This window comes from Epinephelus lanceolatus, chromosome 24 (genome assembly GCF_041903045.1).
Source record: "Epinephelus lanceolatus isolate andai-2023 chromosome 24, ASM4190304v1, whole genome shotgun sequence".
NCBI classification, from domain to species: Eukaryota; Metazoa; Chordata; class Actinopteri; order Perciformes; family Serranidae; genus Epinephelus; species Epinephelus lanceolatus.
The window spans coordinates 14,102,385-14,122,471 of record NC_135757.1 but is presented as its reverse complement, the minus strand read 5'-3'; the positions used below and the strand labels follow the sequence as shown (position 1 = coordinate 14,122,471).

The following is a 20,087-nucleotide window of genomic DNA, read 5'->3' as shown; positions in this document are numbered from 1 at the left end:
CTGTTGTTGAACGCTGCCCCCATGACTTCAATTCATCAAGAATTTTCTCTAGTTTTTGGTTTCTTCGTTCAGCTGAGGCATGCCACAAAAACAAAGTTTCTTTCCAAATTTAGCATAAAAGAGGACAAGTAACTGATATACAAAAAGTTATGTGGGTGTTGAAGTATTCCTTTAAGAAAAAATGCTTTCAGGGAAATCTAAATTGTTCTCTGTGGCTAACATGTTCTCCCACTGTGCCTTGTGGCTGACCAGTGAAAGCAGACTTGAGGTTGTATGCTGGCTTTTAGTTTGTTTGACTTACTTTGTTTAACCCCCCATTTGTTATTGCAGCTGTGTCACAGGCGCTCTCAAGGTTTTCAGTGAGAGGAGAATTGTAAGGACCACTTTATTGTACCATAGCACTAACCATGAGGACTGCCTATGCCATTTACAGACAAACAACATATTTTTCTTTCAATGGATTGCCCGTTTTTCGTTCTTTGCCTGGTCTGCCCTCCGTCCCCCCACCTCAACCCCACCCTCTTTGTTTTATACCCTCCCCCCCACCCCTTCTCCATACAGCAGCACACTCAATGCTGTAATCTTTTTCCCTTTACCCCCCCCATCCCCCCGCCCCTTTCATAATTTATCTCCAAGCATCAGGCTGTATTGCAGTTACAAACCATTAGGAATGAGCAACACCACCCTTTTTCCATCGATAGACAAACTCATCTAACATGATCTTTGCTTTTGATTTCATTGCTTGGTTTTGACTTGGTTTTGGGACTTGATTGGCATCCAACACTCCGAGCTTGAGAATGAAGGAAGAGAGGAGGAGGTGGAGGAGGAAGAGAATAAGGGGAAAAAAGAGAGATGGAATGGAGGAATGAATTTTGCTGTAGTTTGACAAAATTCATTTGTCTGGTTCATAGCCCATGCATACACACGTTAAATACATGTACATACCCGTTTTCTGTGATATTTGAATAATAGTGAAATGATGAAAGATTCTTGCTAGAATTCTTTCCAAGGAGATCATTTTGAAGCGCTGATTTTTGCAGGGTGGCAAAACAGATAACACATGGCAACTTATATTTAATCAGACTTATTAATGATTACTATGAGGATGATTTCTTAATTTTTTTATTGTCAAACACATTACATTACATTACATTTAATCTAAGTAGAGATGGTGCATGTAAACAATTATTGTGGATTAGTCGGCCCAGTACTTTGTGGCTCTACACCTGTGTTATCCACTTTCGTTCCACTGCAACTATCTCGTCACACAACTTGTGCAAATACAGTAAAACATGCCAACAAAATCTGCCAAATAAAAGCATGTTAGGTTAAGAGTGAAAGCCTCATATAATCCATGCCCAGGAGAGTTAAAATGGGTCTCTTGCTGAAGGACAGAAAGAGAAACCGGAGGGAAACAACCCCTCCACAGCGATGCCCTTGTGAGCAGCATGCTTCCATCATTCCCATGCCGTATTAGCTGGGTCCCACGGCAATCAGAGCTGCTGCACTGTCTAGGATGACATGTTACTTCACTTCACACGCCCGACAGATCAGACATGAGGCCACATAACACCATGTTTGCCCAAAGAAAAACAGACAGGAAGCCTAATGACACCAAAAAGTCTCACTATATGCAGATGATATTGTGATGTACATTAAAAAAAGATCACTGCATTTTAGGGTTTTAGAGGAGTGTTACCAGGGTTCAAAATTCAGAGTTAGCAAGGAAGACAGATGAACTTGACAGCAGCAGCAACACTTGTCCTTACATGTGTTGCATATTGCTGAGAAGAGGGACCTAAATCGTTGACTACCACACTTAGTCCTGTATGTTTTCTGGGTATGCATGGGAGCTAATTCAACATAGAAATGGAACAACTACAAAAAAAAGCCAGACCACATGCTGTCTTATAAACAGTGCACAGTACTGGTTTTTGCTGGTAAGCTAATGTGGTTATCCGTCTACTTCAACAACAACAGAAGAAGCTTGTACACTGCTTTCAAGGAATGGAAATAACGTGTTTTCATGTCATTCAGGAAAATGTTCAGCAGTCCTTCTGTGGGTGGATTCTAGCTTTGAGGTTGGGGGAAATTATTATTCATAGCTGTCTTTTTTGTAAATGGGATAAATTTGGGGCCCATTTGGGGTCATTTTTCAGTGGACATGAAAATACTTCAGCACACGTTCTGCTTGGTACTATTTCAGGCTTGGATTGATAATGCACTGGAATACTGCATGCACTCTTCCTCGAACTGAGGTCACATCAAATGTACCCACAGCGCATTTCCGTAACGCCAACCTCTCTGTGCCTTGTGTTGCCACATAATCTGATTTGAGCCATCAGATAAAACTAATGTCAAATCCTGTAGGTACATTTGATCGATGCTGCATGTGATGATGATAATACGATGACTTTAAAGAGCCCAACTCTGTGAGCTATTACAGTGCCTCGTCTCCATGCTAAGGTATATAGCTGTGGCACTGGAGTACATGTGAATGGAGAATCACAATGATAACCAGCTCAGAAGGTTGGCTCCTTTAACCACTGAACTTGTAAGGCACCTAACTTTCTACTCTCATCTTCTTCCTCGTCCATGCAGAAGCTTGACGTAGAGCCCCAACCTCTGAGCTCATCGGAGGGGAGCACAGTTGATATTCGCCCCCCAGGAGATGGGGTGGATTCAGTGGAGCTGGAGCCAGAGGAGTCACTGGACCCAGAGGCCTGCTTCACAGAAGGTGAGAGGGATGTTAGGGTGATAGGCAGGGGATAGTGGTGGTGATGGGTAGAGGGAAAGTGGGACAGAGCAAGAAAGGTGGGAGCTGAAATGCTTGTACAGCACATTTCAAGACGCACAGTAAATCGCATTAACTGCTTGTGTATAGCACCGGTGTGTTATACTCAGCACTGAGTGACAGTGAATACAAATGCTCGGCAGGACAGAAAGAAAAGTGGTCTGTGAGATTGTCTTGGTTTGTGATGTAACCTGACGTTTAGTTTGACACACCAGAGGACAATTCTGGATCTGCAAGTACCTCCTCGCAGTCTTTCCTGAGTGTGGAATACAGAAATAAAATGTTATGAGCCATGGTTTAGTGGTGTCTAAACCATAGTAGTAGCTGGGAAGACACATTCATTTGCATTACTTTTACCATTTTCTTGAGATTTGTGGTTCGATTCTAAATTTGTATGGAAACTGACTAAGAAAAGATGGGTGTTGTTTCTGTTGAGTCTAAGCCTGTCACATGGCTAGTTTAATCATGCTATCTCCTTTAGTCTACATGGACCTTATATTAATTTCCATGGCCATTTCATATGCCTCTCCCTCTACATTTCCCACATGCCTGCAGGCTGTGTGAGCAGGTTCCAGTGCTGCCAGATCAATGAGGATGGAGACCGTTTTAAGCACTGGTGGACACTCAGAAAAACCTGCTTTATCATAGTGGAGCACAACTGGTTTGAATCCTTCATCATATTCATGATCCTGCTCAGCAGCGGAGCACTGGTAAGTCTGTGTTTCTGTATGTGTGTGTATTTACCTTTCTTTAAGACCCAAATTCAGTAATAATCTTTAATACTTTTTTTGATAAATCATTGCTTACATTATTAACAGCATGTTGGGTAAGTGGTTCGTCCTAACACATCAGAGCAACAGTCTCCTGGGTTTGAATCTCAATCATGGTCACACCTGATTCCCACCTCATTGATTCCACCTGCAGTGTTTACAATTATTTCCATTCTGTACAGGCGTTTGAGGACATTTACATTGAGCAGAGGAGGACCATTAAAACAGTGCTGGAGTACGCAGACAAGGTCTTCACTTACGTCTTCATTCTGGAAATGCTGTTGAAGTGGGTGGCATACGGCTTTGTCAAGTACTTCACCAACGCCTGGTGCTGGCTCGACTTCCTCATCGTAGACGTATGTATATTAGTCCATGTGAAAGTAAAACTCACAATCTGGTATTATCAAAGACAGTTCAGACTTAGGAATAGTCTGATAATTTGGGAAATACATGCTTTCTGGCTGCTTATGTTTATGCTAACTGTGGGGTTAAAGCCAAGATATGATTAGCTTAGCACTATTTTGTGTACAAATTAAAGAAATAAGAAGCAACGTGTTAATCCACTTCAGAGGTGTTGGTTTGAGCTTTAGACAGAACGAGGCTAGCCGTTTTCCCCTGTCTCTATTCTTCATGCTCAGTTAGCTAGGCTAAGCTAATAGCTTCCTGTAGCTACATATTTAGTGCACAGACATTAGAGTGGTATCTATCTCATCTAAAGGCACGGACACACCAAACCGACATCAAAAGTCTGTATTTGTCAATCAAAAAGGTAAAACTGGAAGACCAACAGGGCCGGTTCAAGATGCTAGTTAGCCAGTTAGCACATAAATGTGTTACCGTGCGCCAGTGAACAGTAATACTAACAACTACAAACTATTTCTGCTGAAGAGTTCAGTGGCTAAAAAATAATCTTGCCTGATATAGCAAGTTTGTTTTGATCTCACACCCTCTTGACTTTAACCATTTGTTTACTTTCCTCACTTCTGGTTCTCTTCTCGTGCGCTGAGCTGAACTGCCAGTCAGAGGGATTTCATTCACCAACAGGCTAAACTGTCTGCGATGCAGATTCAACATGCTGAATCGGCCGTAAAAAAGCCAGCAAGGGCTGATTAGTGACTAAACGCAGGCGACAGACACTCACCGATGGCTCGACATTGACTGACAGCTTACCGTTAGCTTGGTGTGTCAGGGCCCTAACTCAGAGCAGGAAAGCATATAAGAGTATTTCCCATGCCAAACTATTCCCTTAATGGTTATCATACAGATATAAATAGTCAATAGTCATTGTTCATTATTGTCACATCTCTTTATCTAAAATTTCAATTCATTTTTAAACACTTTAAATTCTTAATGATCTCTCTCACTGTTTGCAGACTCATCATTAATGCCTAATCAGCCATCTTGTTCAAACACTCAAACTGACACTCTGCAGAGACCTTTTTCATTCCTCCCCTTTCACCCCGCTTGTCTCTGTCATCGTCGTCTCACAGGTGTCCCTGGTCAGCCTCGTAGCCAACGCTCTGGGCTACTCTGAGCTCACCGCCATCAAGTCTCTGAGGACACTGCGAGCCCTGCGGCCCCTGAGGGCCCTGTCTCGGTTTGAGGGCATGAGGGTAAGGACATCTTGGAGTAACAGTGGCACAAAACCCACCTGTTAATAATGATTGTGGGCAAGCTGAAAGCCTGCATGTGTGTTTATTTTCCCAAAAAACATTTACTGTTAAAATATCACCGACTTTAACAGGATATTAACCTGCTGAGGCTCGACCACATTCAGCTGCTTTCAGCTGGCCCATGCATTTATTATTTTCTTTTTGTCCTCAGCTCAGGACTGCTAAAAGAAAATGCCACAGTATAATTTATATTTCCATATTTAGTTAATGTTTGATATCTGTTAAATGTTACTAGCTACTTAGGGAGCCTGGCTGTAAGACTGCATGCTTATTACTTCTGTAGACTTATCTTTTCCTTGCAATTCAGCACTGTACTTCTTCTATCTGCATGACTTTCTGCACATTGTGTCAATGGATTACTGTATATAGCTGTTCTCAGGCATTGTTCTCTGACGTTGCTTGTGTGGTGCCTTTGACCTGTAATTTTTTTCTTTGTTGTGTGTCTTTTTTCATTTACAGTCAAACAAAATGTTGTGACTTCATCCCGCCTCTCTAAGGTTTTTTTCTGTTTTGCTTTTTTACTTATCAAATGTTAACTTTTTCACCTATCCACCTTCTTCTTTCCAACTGTCATGTTGTTAGACTCTCTCTGTAGATATGTTTGGTGCTAAGAGCTTTATGTGTGCAGACATTACATATTAGATAGAGCTTTGAATAATATAGGGTTGTTAGGAATTTTTAAATCAGTCTTGGCTTTTGTTCTGAAAACCGTAGCATCAGCTTTACAGCTCAATCAAATCTGGTGTCTTACTTAAGAATAAGTGATTTGATGATTGTAATGGCCACTTATCTAAAATAAAACAGCCTCTCTATTTTGGCAAGCAGAGATCTCCGTTTGACCGCCAGGAGCGTGCTGAGTTTGTCCGTGTGCTTCGACCTCTCCAGGTTGTGGTGAACGCGCTGCTGGGGGCCATCCCCTCCATCATGAACGTGCTGTTGGTCTGCCTCATCTTCTGGCTCATCTTCAGCATCATGGGTGTCAACCTGTTTGCAGGGAAGTACTATTACTGTGTCAATACCACCACGGACGAGATCTTCCCCATCGACGTCGTCAACAACAAAAGCGATTGCATGAACTTGGTCAACGCCAGCGCCCGCTGGAAGAATGTCAAAATCAACTTTGACAATGTCGGAGCCGGCTACCTGGCTCTGCTGCAAGTGGTGAGTCTAGATTCAGTGACACAGTTGGCATTATGAAAACTAAATGTCAAGGTATACATGTGTGTCTAGAAGGGTTTAGGATGGAGGACACGTTAAGCAATTATTTTCAATCATTGACTGATTTTAAACTTAGAAACTATGGAACAAACAGCACTTCCCAATGACCCAAACCCACCACAGAAAACAACTTTAAAACAACACTAAACCCACACTGTGACAGTCCCCACATCACATGCCTCCCTCCTCTGCTGCTTGTACGGGAATGTTTTCTTCCCAGGCCAGGTGCGCCTCGTTGAGCAATACAGCACACCTGTGCAGAGTGAAGTGTCAAAAATCGGTGCCTGGAAGTGGGCCTGTAGGCTCCCGACCTTGAACCTCTTGTCTCTTATCAGGTGTCCTCAGATGTCGATTTGGTACCTTAGGCTCAGCTGGCAAATACTTAAAGAAACACTGGAAACAGGCAAAGTCTGATGCAATCAAGTTTAATGTGTCAACAGGCTTTAACACATACAACTTAGTGAGTCAGACTCCGGAGTGTGACTGAAAACCTGCTCTCAGAACCCTGGCTTATATGCTGGTGGAGATTCAAATGAGTCTCCACCTCTTTTTGCTAATCTTTCCCTCTTAAGACCAATTCTATTGGTGGAAAACCTTTCTTTGTGTCCAATTCTGATTGGGCCCATTTTTAATGGTGTAATGCAGCCTGGAATTTCCCAAGTTTTCTTCCCTTAGGTCTGGTTTCGCTTTCACTCTATTTTTAAAAAACATGTGTATTTTGGGGACTTTCTATACAGACCTCAGTGCTCTCAGTCTTATGCAAGGTGAACCTTTAGAGTGCAATCTGTGAATGTGTATATGTATTACAGCATTTGAGTATGTGTTTCATCGTTCAGCAAGATACAGTGTGTTCTTTCAGTAGGTGCATACAACATGATTACATAGTCTGGTGCTATGGTGCTATGAGTACTTTGACACATACAGTAATGTTTTATCATATTTAAATGTAGATCAAAGAACTTTATAATGCCTTATACATAAAAACATGATTATATGAGTTTCTTAATCAATTTATACATCTTAACCTTACTGTTTGATCTGTTGGCACAAACTTTTACACTACAAGAGCTACAGCAGAGATAAAAAGGGACACCAGCCGTAACACCCGCACCATTAAGACAATGAATAATAGTTTGTCACACTACACTACTGCAATACACACTGCGACAAATTACCACTATTTATTCATTGAAATTAAGTGCACTGGGCATTTAAAATGAGGAAATTAGTGCTTCTTCCCAGTGCTCTATGTTAAGATAAAACAGCTGAATACACAGATCAAAGCACACAATCCACAAGACTCAGAAAAACAACGTCTCACTACGTCTGAGCATGCAGAGTAATCCAAAATGCGCTCAAGTCTGGAACCTGTTCAAGCCTCAATATGAAGCACAAGAGGTGTTGTTAAGTCACAGCAGATTGGGAGTGCTGCTGACAGAAGGTGTCAACTTCTAATGCGGAACAAACAAGATCTTAGCACACATGGCCTTTTAACAAAGGGATGTCTTCAGATGGATTTATTTGTCCAACTTACAGTCCTTAAAATATTCGCTTCACTGTCATATTATATAACAGGAAAAATAATCTCAAAATATAATATCAGAGAAGCTGCAACTGCTTGAAAAATAACTGAATAACTGAAACGATTATCAAAATATTTAGCGGTTAATTTTCTGTCGAGCTACTAACTGAATCGTTGCAGCTCTTACACCTCATATTAATATTGTCAGAAAATGGCACCAGGTCTTAAATATTCCAATAATATACAACAGATAATGACAAAATGATGTGATTGAGTGTTGTGATGATGCAATCATGTTGCAAACCCTCTGTGGGCTGTGGCACACCTCTCCATGGAGAATAAAGGTTTTCTTTTCTACCTCTGTCCAAATCCACACTCACTCTTATCTTAAGAGCCCTCTACAAGTGAAGGAAATGCACTTTTCAATAGAATTTGAAGAATTAGATAAATACAAATACCTAATATGAGAGTAGGATAATTCTTGCAGCTGTAATGATGCCCACCATCATTAAAACAGGTGGGGGGTTTTTTTTTTTAGCTTTTCTGTGTATTTTTCACCCCAGAGGACAGCAGATGCCTCAAATTTTGTAGGTAAATGTGCTCTGTCATGTATCTTTGCAGCCACCATATGGCAAAGTTTGAAGGCCTTTCTTCAGGCCTTTGTTACAGAAACAATATGGATTCATTCATCTCATCAGTCTCATTAGAAAGCTAAAAATCTTCTCTTTCCCCAACAGTGTATTCAACTCAAAATGTGTTTCAGGCTTCAATGTGACTGAAAATAAAAAATAAGTCACATATATGAGGTAATTCTGTTCTAGTCCCAAGCAGACAGTTTAGATAATAACTGAAAAGTGGGAAATATTAACCCAAACTCATTAAAATTCTCTCACAGAATGTTGCAACAACAGGGCATTCCCAAAGCCACCTTATATCCCAAATAACATCTTGCATTATTGGACCAAAATGAGGACCGAAATGATCTCCTACAGACAGACACACTGACTCTCCTCTCATCTGCTCTCAGGCAACCTTTAAGGGTTGGATGGACATCATGTATGCAGCCGTGGACTCTCGAAATGTAAGTCTCTCAGTGCCTAACAGACGGATTTTTAAGTTGTGGTTATGACAGCCAGTCACATGTTTAATTTGTCCTGTCTTGCCTCTTGCAGGTGGAAGACCAGCCTGAATACGAAGTGAACTTGTACATGTACCTCTACTTTGTCATCTTTATCATCTTCGGCTCCTTCTTCACCCTCAACCTGTTCATCGGTGTCATCATCGACAACTTCAACCAGCAGAAGAAGAAGATAAGTTGCATTTAGTAACAGTCGCTGTCAGATAATATAAACTCAGCTACTAGTCCTTCACACTTGAGTGGAGCCAAGCGATATGGCCAAAAACTAAAAATCTTGCTTATACAGCTCTGGGAACACATCAGAGAAGAAAAACAGCCATCACTTTTTCTGTTTTATTTTTAGATGTAATAATATTTCAAAGCAGAGATGAAATCTCAGGTGGTCCCAGGCGTTTGGTCCATGCTGCTCGCTGTTATTAATGTTGACACACAACTTTGGTTCTGCGCTGTGCCACACTGTGCCAACTCCATGCACAGCCCAGATACAAAGCAGCGCAGATTTAGAGCCATAGCAGTGGTGTTAAAGAAAGAACTGAGCTGCAGAATAATGACTATCTGCAGCACGGTGAGGACCTGCTGCTGCCAAGGATTACTGAGGGGGCATGAGTCACTGAGAAACACCCAGCCTGCAGACACACACACACACACACACACACATATATATACATATGTACACACACACACACACGCAGTGTCACAGTGAGTGTAGTCTGGAAATGTGCCCTTCATTCAACCAAGCACTAACAAGTATGATTAGCAACAGCCAAGAGAGGAAGGGGGGAGGGGGCGACCCGACTGACTGACTGACTGAGACACTGTATTATGAGTTCAGCTGCCCCGCGGCCACAGCGTCACACAGATGGTTGTTTGGTGTTGACACCAGTCCTCCCTCCAGACATGCATCATACACTCAGCAAGCAGCACTGAGAGTGTGATGTGTGCCTCATGTATCATATCAGGAGGGGGATTCATTGCGTTGATTAATGAGAGTAAAGTGACTGCGCTGGCTGAAATTTGGAAATGATTTAATAGTGTTTTTGGCACTTATTCATTTTTAAAGTGTGTTTGAGCTTAATTTTGATAGAATTGTGATGCAGAGAGTCTACAAAATGTATTTACCCTCAGATCAAATACAAATGCAGTTTTCAAGAGATTTAATTTTGAGACACTGTCCCTGTGAAAACTGAGAGCTGGAGAGCTAATCAATCACACCTGCAGATCAGTCTTAGAGGTTTATCCTGCAGGTGCAATTGATTCTGTTGATTAATGATCACATGACTTGTCCTTTAAAAAGAGACTTGACTGCTGTCGTACATACTCTGATGGAGGCAGACATGCTGGTTTTAGTGAGGCAGAGAACCCAACTGAGCTTCAGTGCAGGAGAAGTGCACCTGTTTCCTCTCACCACCGATTTATTGGTTGGTTTCGGTGCCTGTATGGAGTTACAAGACACCAGACAGCAGCAACCAAAATGGTCCCCTGACAAATCATAACGTCTAAATGCAAAATGAGAACAAACAATATTCAATTTATATTACAGAGGTGTCTTATTACGAGGGATACAGTGTTCTCCGTCTTCGGCATCAGACATTGTCTATGAATCTCTTCAGACAGTCATAACAATCGAAGGATTTTAGCTGATTTTTTGATGATGGACTCAGTTTCTCTGCCTTCTCTGTAAATTTGATTTGACATGTGGCTCTGCGTAGTAATAAGGGCAACATCTAATGACTATTTTCACTATGGATGAATGCCAAAAAAATCCTGAAAAATGTCCACAATTTCCCACATCCCTTTCCTTGTTTGTCCAACAACAGTTCAAACCCAAGATAGAATTTACTATCATGTAAGCCTGAGACAAACAATTCACATCTGAAAGCAAGAACCAGTGAACTAAATATACAGATTGTCTGTAAATCTCAAGGAAACCACTCCCTTTTTTAATCACATATCCTATCACTCCTCCTGCTGACTCTGACAGTACTTTTCTGACCCCTGTGAAGCTCATAATTTTAATTAAAACCTAAAAAGTGCACACCATAGAAAATCGGGCAGACAAAATGCTTCACTTCTTAAACACTCCTGGTGTGGTATGACAAAACTAGGTCACAGCCTGTAATGTGGTGCAGCTGAACCCGGTAGAATTGTTCCTCCTGGCTCCCTTATAGTCAAGATGGCATTAAAGAAAACAAAAATGGGGACTAATTCATCTCATAATGTGCCTAACTTTAGTGAATCATAACACATCAGATATGGAATTAATCTACAGATGCTCCGAGTCAAAATGAGACTAAACTTTTCTATGAATGTTAGTTTTTAAGCTACGACAACAGATGACTTGTTGTTTTTAGCCAAACCAATTTCCGTAAAAAAATTGCAGCCCCTAGTGGTCAGTTGAGAGAAGTGATCAGTCATTGACAGTATAAAACATGAAAAAAAAAAAATAGCCTTTTCAAAAACTGTGAATCTCCGCAACCACAGGAGGTCCTTGAACATACAGTTATTCATGTACATTCAAAATATGAGGCTGATTGGTCCAGTATTTGTGAGATTAGCCACAAACAGACAGAACACACACACACACACACACACACACACACACACACACACACACACACACACACACAACCAAGTGCATGATCCCTTCGCATTACGCCTGGCAGAGATAACAAAACCTAGATATTTGTAAGTCATGTGCTTGCTCTGTTGTTTACATTGTTCTCCTAAATGTTAGATTCTTCCATGTGGTTGTAATCAAAATTTGTTTTGCTCCCTTTACTTTGGAGGTCAGGACATCTTCATGACAGAAGAACAGAAGAAATACTACAACGCCATGAAGAAGCTGGGCTCCAAGAAACCACAGAAACCTATACCTCGCCCAACAGTAAGACTCTTAGTGCTCAGACTCTCAGTTCTTACTAATTAAGTACAAGTGGTGGTGTAAAATAACCTCCGCCTTCCTGTCTGTTGTCCTGCTCTGCCCTCAGAATGCGTTTCAAGGCTGTGTGTTCGACTGCATCACAAAGCAGGCCTTCGACATCGTGATCATGATCCTCATCTGCCTTAACATGGTGACTATGATGGTGGAGACGGACGACCAGACGCCTGACATGGACAAAATTCTTTACTGGATCAACCTGGTCTTCATCGTGCTCTTCACTGGGGAGTGTGTGCTCAAGATGATCTCTCTGCGTCACTATTACTTCACCATCGGGTGGAATATATTTGACTTTGTGGTGGTGATCCTGTCCATTGTAGGTAAGGAGACGTTTCAGTTGCCTCAGCTGTCCAGTGGATTTGAAGTAAAATTATATGCTGAATGTTTTTTTGCTTTTGCAGGTATGTTTTTATCCGAAGTTATCGAGAAGTACTTTGTGTCCCCGACGCTGTTCCGAGTGATCCGTCTGGCCAGGATAGGCCGCATCCTCCGCCTTATCAAAGGTGCCAAAGGCATCCGGACGCTTCTCTTTGCCTTGATGATGTCACTCCCTGCCTTGTTCAACATCGGCCTCCTCCTCTTCCTGGTCATGTTCATCTACGCCATCTTCGGCATGTCCAACTTTGCCTACGTCAAGCGGGAGGCGGGAATCGACGACATGTTCAATTTCGAGACCTTCGGGAACAGCATGATCTGTTTGTTTCAGATCACCACCTCCGCCGGGTGGGACGGCCTTCTCGCACCCATACTGAACAAGAGGGAGCCTGACTGTGACAGCCAGATGGAGCACCCAGGCAACTCCTACAAAGGCAACTGCGGAAACCCATCAGTGGGCATCTTCTTCTTCGTCAGCTACATCATCATCTGCTTCCTCATTGTGGTCAACATGTACATTGCCGTCATCCTGGAGAACTTCAGTGTCGCCACAGAGGAGAGCGCCGAGCCGCTAAGCGAAGATGACTTTGAAATGTTCTACGAAGTGTGGGAGCGCTTTGATCCTGACGCCACTCAGTTCATGGAGTACAGCAAGCTCTCTGACTTTGCAGATGCTCTAGATCCTCCGCTGCGCATGCCCAAGCCTAATATGATCCAGCTCATCTCTATGGATCTGCCAATGGTGAGCGGAGAGCGCATCCACTGCCTCGACATCCTGTTTGCCTTCACCAAGCGAGTGTTGGGCGAAGGCGGCGAGATGGACGTGTTACGTGGGCAGATGGAGGAGCGCTTCATGGCCTCTAACCCCTCTAAGGTGTCTTATGAGCCCATCACCACCACCCTCCGCCGCAAACAGGAGGACATGGCGGCCATAATCATCCAGAGAGCCTTCCGGCGCTACATGATCCGCGTGGCCATGAAGAAGGCCTCTGCCCTCTACAAGGAGCAACTGAAGGAGGGCATCCGCGACCCCGACAAGGACGTGATGGTCATCAGCAAGTTTAATGAGAACTCCACCTCGGAAAAAATGGACATGACCCCCTCCACAGCCTCACCGCCCTCCTACAACAGTGTGACGAAATCAGACAAGGACAAATACGAGAAAGAAAAAAGTGAAAAGGAAAACAAAGGGAAAGACAGAAAGAAATAAACTTTTTAAATAGGAACAAAAAATAATAATGCATCAGAGACATGGGGGAAATTTGTTTACAGCTTCTAAAGGGGGTAGGTAGATGTACGCTTGTGTGCTGATTGTTAAAATACGAGGAACGCTATGCCAGGTAGGCCTACAATGGGAGTGTGGTGATGTTTTATGTGAATAAATGGGGTCTTCTCAGAGGGGATGTGGAAACAAATGATCCAGCAGACACTGCCAGAAATGGAACGGAACATGGAAAAAGCCTCTCTGCAAAACGCTTGTGATTTTCCTATTGGTTGTTGTTACTATCTGACACACTTGAGTGTACTGTTCAGTTGTCTGTAGCTAGTGCTGCTGCTACTACTATAAATCCAGTGTCTTGAATTTAACAATCGCTGTAACAAGTACTCTGCATTTTTTTTTTTTGCTCATTTTTTTGGTTACAAGGTTTGTTTTTTTTTATGAGAAAGAATGTTTTCTACTTTTTTGTGTTCTTCTCATGAGAATGTGTCCACTGCTTTCACTGTTGTAAAATCACCAAGGGCAGATAAAGTCAATGCTGGAAACCACGACAACCGTCTGAAACTACAGTGCAGGGGCCAGCGCCAGAATGCTCTCGGTTCATACAGTATACGGAGCTGAAACAAACAGCATACTGCTGAAGTGCAATGAACAGATACATTGTGTTCACTGGTGTGCCATCAGTGATTGTTGAAATCTGTATTGTGCTTCTATCTGGACTGCCATCTCCCCGTTTCAGTAGAAAACACAAGTCTCTGAATACAGAGAAGCTGAATGTATGCAAGGAATGAGACACATGTAAAGAAATGGTTTGACGTTTTAGGACATAATCTAAGTCACTCTGTTTGCTGAGAGTTAGATGAGAAGATTAGTATGTACCACGCTCATGTCCGGCCTTTGCCTTTGTCATAGCAGGAAAAGCACAGGTGTAATCCATGACATCAAAAATGGCTCCATTCAGTTCAGGTGAGATAGTTACGAGCCCTGGGATTGTGCATTGTGGCACTGGGACACTTTCATAGAGCAGAGTCGTTGTCAGTGTTTCACCATTAAAATAATGGACATAGCCACCTTGACGTCACCCATTGGTCTGAGAACATTTTGAAGCCTTAAGTTTGGCATTTTTGCCGTTGCCATCTTGGTTTTTTGGAGCCAGGAGTGACCAGAGTGGACAGAACCCCAACACTACCTGCTAGCATGGTTAGACAGCTGCAGCTATGGGTAACTGTGATATCACTAATGCTAATGCTAATTGTTGCTAACAGAAAACAGTCGTAAAACTATCGAACAAAATGTACTTTCTGGAAAAACTGAACACCCGACTCCTTAGAGGGTCTTTAAGTGCAACCTCACCACAAAAATGTTAATTAATTTTCATGAACTGAAAACACACTGAAACAGCAATAGCAATGACTACGCCTATACTCTGTGAATCTGAAGTTATATTATGGTTACATTACCTAACAGTTTTTTGCACCAGGCTGTAAACATGTTTATTTGGGTATTTTAACATGGGAGTCTATGGGGATTGACTCACTTTTGGAGCCAGCCTCAAGTGGCCATTAGTGGAACTGCAGTTTTTGGCACATCCACATTGCCTTCATTTTTCAGCCCCAGAGGTTGCCACTTTTCTTATGTCTTTGTGTCAGATAGCCATGGCTGAAGGCACTATGTTTCGTCTGTCTGTCTGTCTAATTCCTATGAATGCAATATCACAAGAACACCTTGACGGAATTTTGAAATTCAGCCTCAAAAATGAGTTCAAGGTCACTGTGACCTCACAAAGCATGTTTTGGCCAAAACTCAAGAATTCATACGCTAATCATGACCAAATTTCACACACATGTTCAATAGGATAAAATGATGAAGTGGTGACATTTTATATCCAAAAGGTCAAAGGTCAACTTCACTGTGACACCACAACATTCTGCAGAAACACTTTTCTGTCCATTATATTACATCATATCTCAGGAACAGAATTTGGTCAGACACTGAATTGGTGACTCTAATCTTGGGTGTCCACCTTGAAACTCTGCTGTTGGGGGGAAGATGTGTGTGTGCAGCATCCGTGTTTTCACAGACACAGATGTAAACTGTAAGAGTAACTTGACCAGGTTTGCAGAGGCATATAAACACAAGGCGGTAAATATAGTTTCACCTGTGCTGCTATGACAAGTCTGTGCATGTCTGCTGTGAGAAGGACCTGTTACATGTTACATCTCTTGACCAACCTTGTCACATGTGCATGGCTCACACAGTGTAGATCCTTCCGCAGTGGTTCAGGCAATTTATACCTGCTCCTAGTCCAATCCTAGCTGTACCCCCATGCGAGTAGTATCAATCTTCTCATCTACCTCTCAGCAAGAAAGCAAAGAAGCCTATTTCCTAAAACGTCAAAACCGTTCCTTTAAGGTGACACTCATATCTACTCTGTCGTATTGCAGTGTCTCTAACACATTTGTTGTCCTCCCCTTTATCGTCCCAGAGCTCCTGTAAAGAAAAAACCTAAAGTAATGAAATATTCTAAAAAGAAAATGTCAATCTTTCTAACTGCTCTCAAGCTAGAACGTGACAATATATCACATTTAAAGGTTATAATATCACAAATGTTTGTATGACCTTCATGTTGTTTAAATTGAGACGCGAGTGGTTTTAATGTAGTGGTTTGGTTTGTAAATAATATCACTATTTGGGCCCACAGTATGCATCACACTTACATTTGATGTAAGAGCACTTTTTATCCCCACTGCTATGTAATACCACGTGTGGCGGTCATACATGTAAGTGTGCGTGTGTGCGAGACGTGTGTCTGTGTGTTTATTTGTAAGAAAGGGAGAATGTAAGCATCTATCTCTTTATGTGAGCACGTGTGTTTGTGTGCATCTGGGGTCTGCGGGGTGTTCCACCGATTATAAATAACATTTTTACTGTAGATATGAGTGCATTTTTCCAGTCCTCGGATTTGATTTACATTTTTTCTAGAACTCGTTTTTTCCTTTCTGCACTGTAACACACGATGAAACACATGTATGGTCCCCATATCTGTAGATAGACACCATGAAGCAATCAGTAGCCATCTCTCATTGCGCTTGTAGTGTTTTAGTGAACTGCATGCAAGAAGTGACTACTGTCCACTCATATGGTAATATAATTTCAAAGCCAAAAGAATAAAGGACATATTTTTTGTAAATGCTTGTTTATTTTCTCCATTTCCTTTGCAGTCTTTTCTCTGTTCAATGGTTCAAAAGGTTTTTCTGTGAGTGACACGCTCTTTGGTCTGTGATCCGAACCTGACGTATGGACTTTGGTTGAACAGGATCATTCATGTGGTTCAAGTACATGTTACACCTAACTATGTATCGATTTGCAAAATGTGACAAGTGACTTTTTTTTGTTATAACCAAAGATGTGGCAACAAAAGACAAAATCTAGATTTCCAAAATAAAACCTATTTTGGGAAGCATACTTTGCATGCAGGATGCATTCATTGTGAGGTGAGAGCTCGTGTTGCTGGAGGCATGATGGGAGGAGGCGAGAGGCTCAGCATATTCAATGATGTTTAAACAGATACTTAGCTACCGAGATGACGGCCTGTTTTCATTCACTGGATAATTAACTGAATATATCGGAGGCAGCTTGAGATCCCAGTAAGCCCTGCCAGAGGGTGAAACAGAGCCACAAGGGTACAGTGGCAGATCTTCCTATAGGTGAGGGTGCACTCAGAGGAGGGGCCCCCTGCACATTAAAAAAATCGAACATAAAGGAAGTAAATGGTTGAGCGGAGACAGCTCAATATGATTACCAACTCGTCAAATTGTTTGTGATTTAGTTGTCAGACACCAACACAAAAAAGGCACCTTTGCAGCGATATGATACGTCACCAAGCAGCATCAGGTTAAAACACCACCGGACACTAACAATATAACAGAAGGAGCTGGAAAGTCCCTCTAGGGTGGGCAGGAGGCGGACGGATGGGTCCAACAAACCCAGGACTTTCACCCGGAGCCCCGCTGGTCGCTTCCAGTGTGAATGTTGAGCCAGACCATGATGTTTCTTTGATAAACCTAACCATGTGCTTAAGTTGTGCAAGAAAATAAATACAAATATAAGGCATCTAACAAAGAGAAACTGTACATTTCTTGTGAAATTGGAAGTGTATTTGAAAAGACAGTGCATGTAATGAGCGTAAATTTCCACGGAACGTCAACAACAGATGTAGGAGGTGATGTTGTGCATCACATGTAGAAATGAAAGGCCACTGACAAGGCAGCGATATTTGAGGAATTGGGATGACAAAACGTTGGTGTTGTCTATTTCTCATTAGCTCTTGTCTTTTTGAGTAATAAATATCAAAATGTAACAATAACAATAATAATGATGAAGTATTGGCAGGGGGCTTGTTTAGGGCGTCAAAAGTGCACTGCACACATGGATGTTTTGTGTGTTGTAATTATACACAATTACACTCCAAAATGTTGCTTTTTTAAAAATGTATCTAAAACACTAGAAATGTTTAATAAAGGGCAAAATACCTGGAACATTTTATTTCATGCTAGTCAGCATCTTTAAGCAGCTATAATCTTTTTTAATACATTGTAATATAGTTCTAGTCAAAAACTGATTTACTCATATCACGAGCCTCTTGTCCATGAGTAGATGCACTCTTCCTTCTGAATGGTGATACAACTGGTGGCTGTAGTTCGATAGAAAGAAAATAGTTCCTACATTAAACTGCTCACAACAAGGTCTGTGGATTATCTTGAGGAACCAGGTCATGATCTCTGTACAGAGACATTGCTGTTGAGTTTTCCAAATGTATTATTATGGTGTTTTGAGCACCACAAGCCGAGTGCCATCTAGTTCTGTTATATCGGAGAGAAGGCAGACATCTCTACAGCTGATATCTCCAACACTCGGCAACTCACACCTAAACAATCTAGATGAACAAAAAGTGCTACAGGTAAGAGGAGGAATATGTATTTTTAATTTGAGTTTCTTCTGGAGCTTTCAGCCACCTCTCCTGTCCTTCATCATCCTGTTTATGACCATCTGTTGTTTCATAAGTAAAGATACAAACTGAAGCTGACAACTGAGCAACTGATCTTGTGTGCTGACGAAGGCCACAGGATGAGGCTGAAAGCACTTGAAGATAAATAGTGAGTGGTAAAAATAAAGCAGATTTATATTTCTGAAAGGCAGCAAACAGAAAATGTAGTGAGTCACAGCTGAACATCCTTGGTGGCATCAGAGGGTTGGAGAGACTGAGGGAATGTGGCTGAATGAGTGGATGTTAGAATATGCTTCAGGAAAAACAAATTGTCCTTTAAAGGTGAATTTTAAACAATATATGCAGTGTTAAACATATTAGCTGTTAAACTTATTGCTCAGCGTGTGCTCCACATTATGCACAATCGAGTGCCATCTGCCAAGAGAGCCAGACAGACATGTACAGGCAGATAGAGAAGGTGGCGATGGGATAGACGGAAGAGAGATGGAGGTGAAAAGCTGTGACTACCCCCACCCAGCAGCCCCCTACAAACGCCTTCCTGCTCCTGCTTCTCCCTTCCTGTTGCCTGGCAACCAAACATTACAGCTCCCCTGCCTGTGATTGATCAGCAGCGTCTCTGAGCTTGCTTACCCACAATACCTTGCTAGCTTAAAGCAAGCAGGCATTCCCTGTTTGCTCCAACCCCCCATCACAGTGGACACACACCTTAGCGGTTTGATTATATAAGGAAAGGGCGCAGTCAAGAGATGACCTTGTGTTCCTGATGAAATCCAATGCACTGCCTATACCGTGTGTGCCATTGTTGGAGGATCACTACTGAATGCATTAGTCTCTGGTGTGCCCAGCACCTGCTGCAGCTGTGTGTTTATGCAATGAGCCTGAACATATTTCTATACATGAATAGGCCAGCCATTGAGGTGAGAACACAGAGCTCCCTCCTGCTCCTGTCTGATCTCCGCCTCACCCAAACACAGTCTTGTTAACTCAGCAGTGCTCTCTAGAGGCAGCACGGTGCAACACAAACTGGAAGTACTGGTGGGGTGTATAGATGAGAATGTGACAGCAGGGTGACACAGCACTTAAACAGGAAAGCCACGGGTGTGACGTCACAGTGTCCCCAAAGCATGGCTTTACTTTTTTTTTTGCAGTTTTCAGTGAGAAATAGATGATTAAAATACTTCTTGTTGCTGACAGAGGACAGATGTTCTGAGCAAAACTGATCATAGACTGTTCCTGAGGCAGAAAACATGATTAACACATTTACTGACGTCAGAAAAGACTGGTTTAACCTCCTCATGGACTGAGGACGTCAGTGGCAAGCAAGAGGAAGTCAGTTGTTAGGCAACAGACGCCATCTGCTGGTAGAAAAATAGAATACACTGAGAAAATCAAATGCATTTTGTTTGTCCTGATGTAGAAATTATTGTTTTAT

At 42.1% G+C, this 20,087-nt stretch overlaps 1 protein-coding gene across 4 annotated transcripts in view; it reads left to right on the top strand.

Annotated features, from left to right (window-relative positions):
• Positions 1-17,112, top strand: part of LOC117250212 (sodium channel protein type 2 subunit alpha) — a 47,128-nt gene extending 30,016 nt beyond the window's left edge. For all 4 annotated transcript variants that reach the window (XM_033616310.2, XM_033616307.2, XM_033616309.2 and 1 more), the window contains exons 18-27: positions 2,602-2,737; positions 3,350-3,504; positions 3,747-3,920; positions 5,055-5,177; positions 6,123-6,398; positions 9,005-9,058; positions 9,150-9,287; positions 11,895-11,999; positions 12,103-12,373; positions 12,455-17,112. In XM_033616310.2, coding sequence (XP_033472201.1) covers positions 2,602-2,737; positions 3,350-3,504; positions 3,747-3,920; positions 5,055-5,177; positions 6,123-6,398; positions 9,005-9,058; positions 9,150-9,287; positions 11,895-11,999; positions 12,103-12,373; positions 12,455-13,638 — 2,616 coding nt within the window. In that variant the 3' untranslated portion in view covers positions 13,639-17,112. The remainder of the gene's footprint in view (positions 1-2,601; positions 2,738-3,349; positions 3,505-3,746; positions 3,921-5,054; positions 5,178-6,122; positions 6,399-9,004; positions 9,059-9,149; positions 9,288-11,894; positions 12,000-12,102; positions 12,374-12,454) is intronic.
• Positions 17,113-20,087: the final 2,975 nt, after the last annotated feature.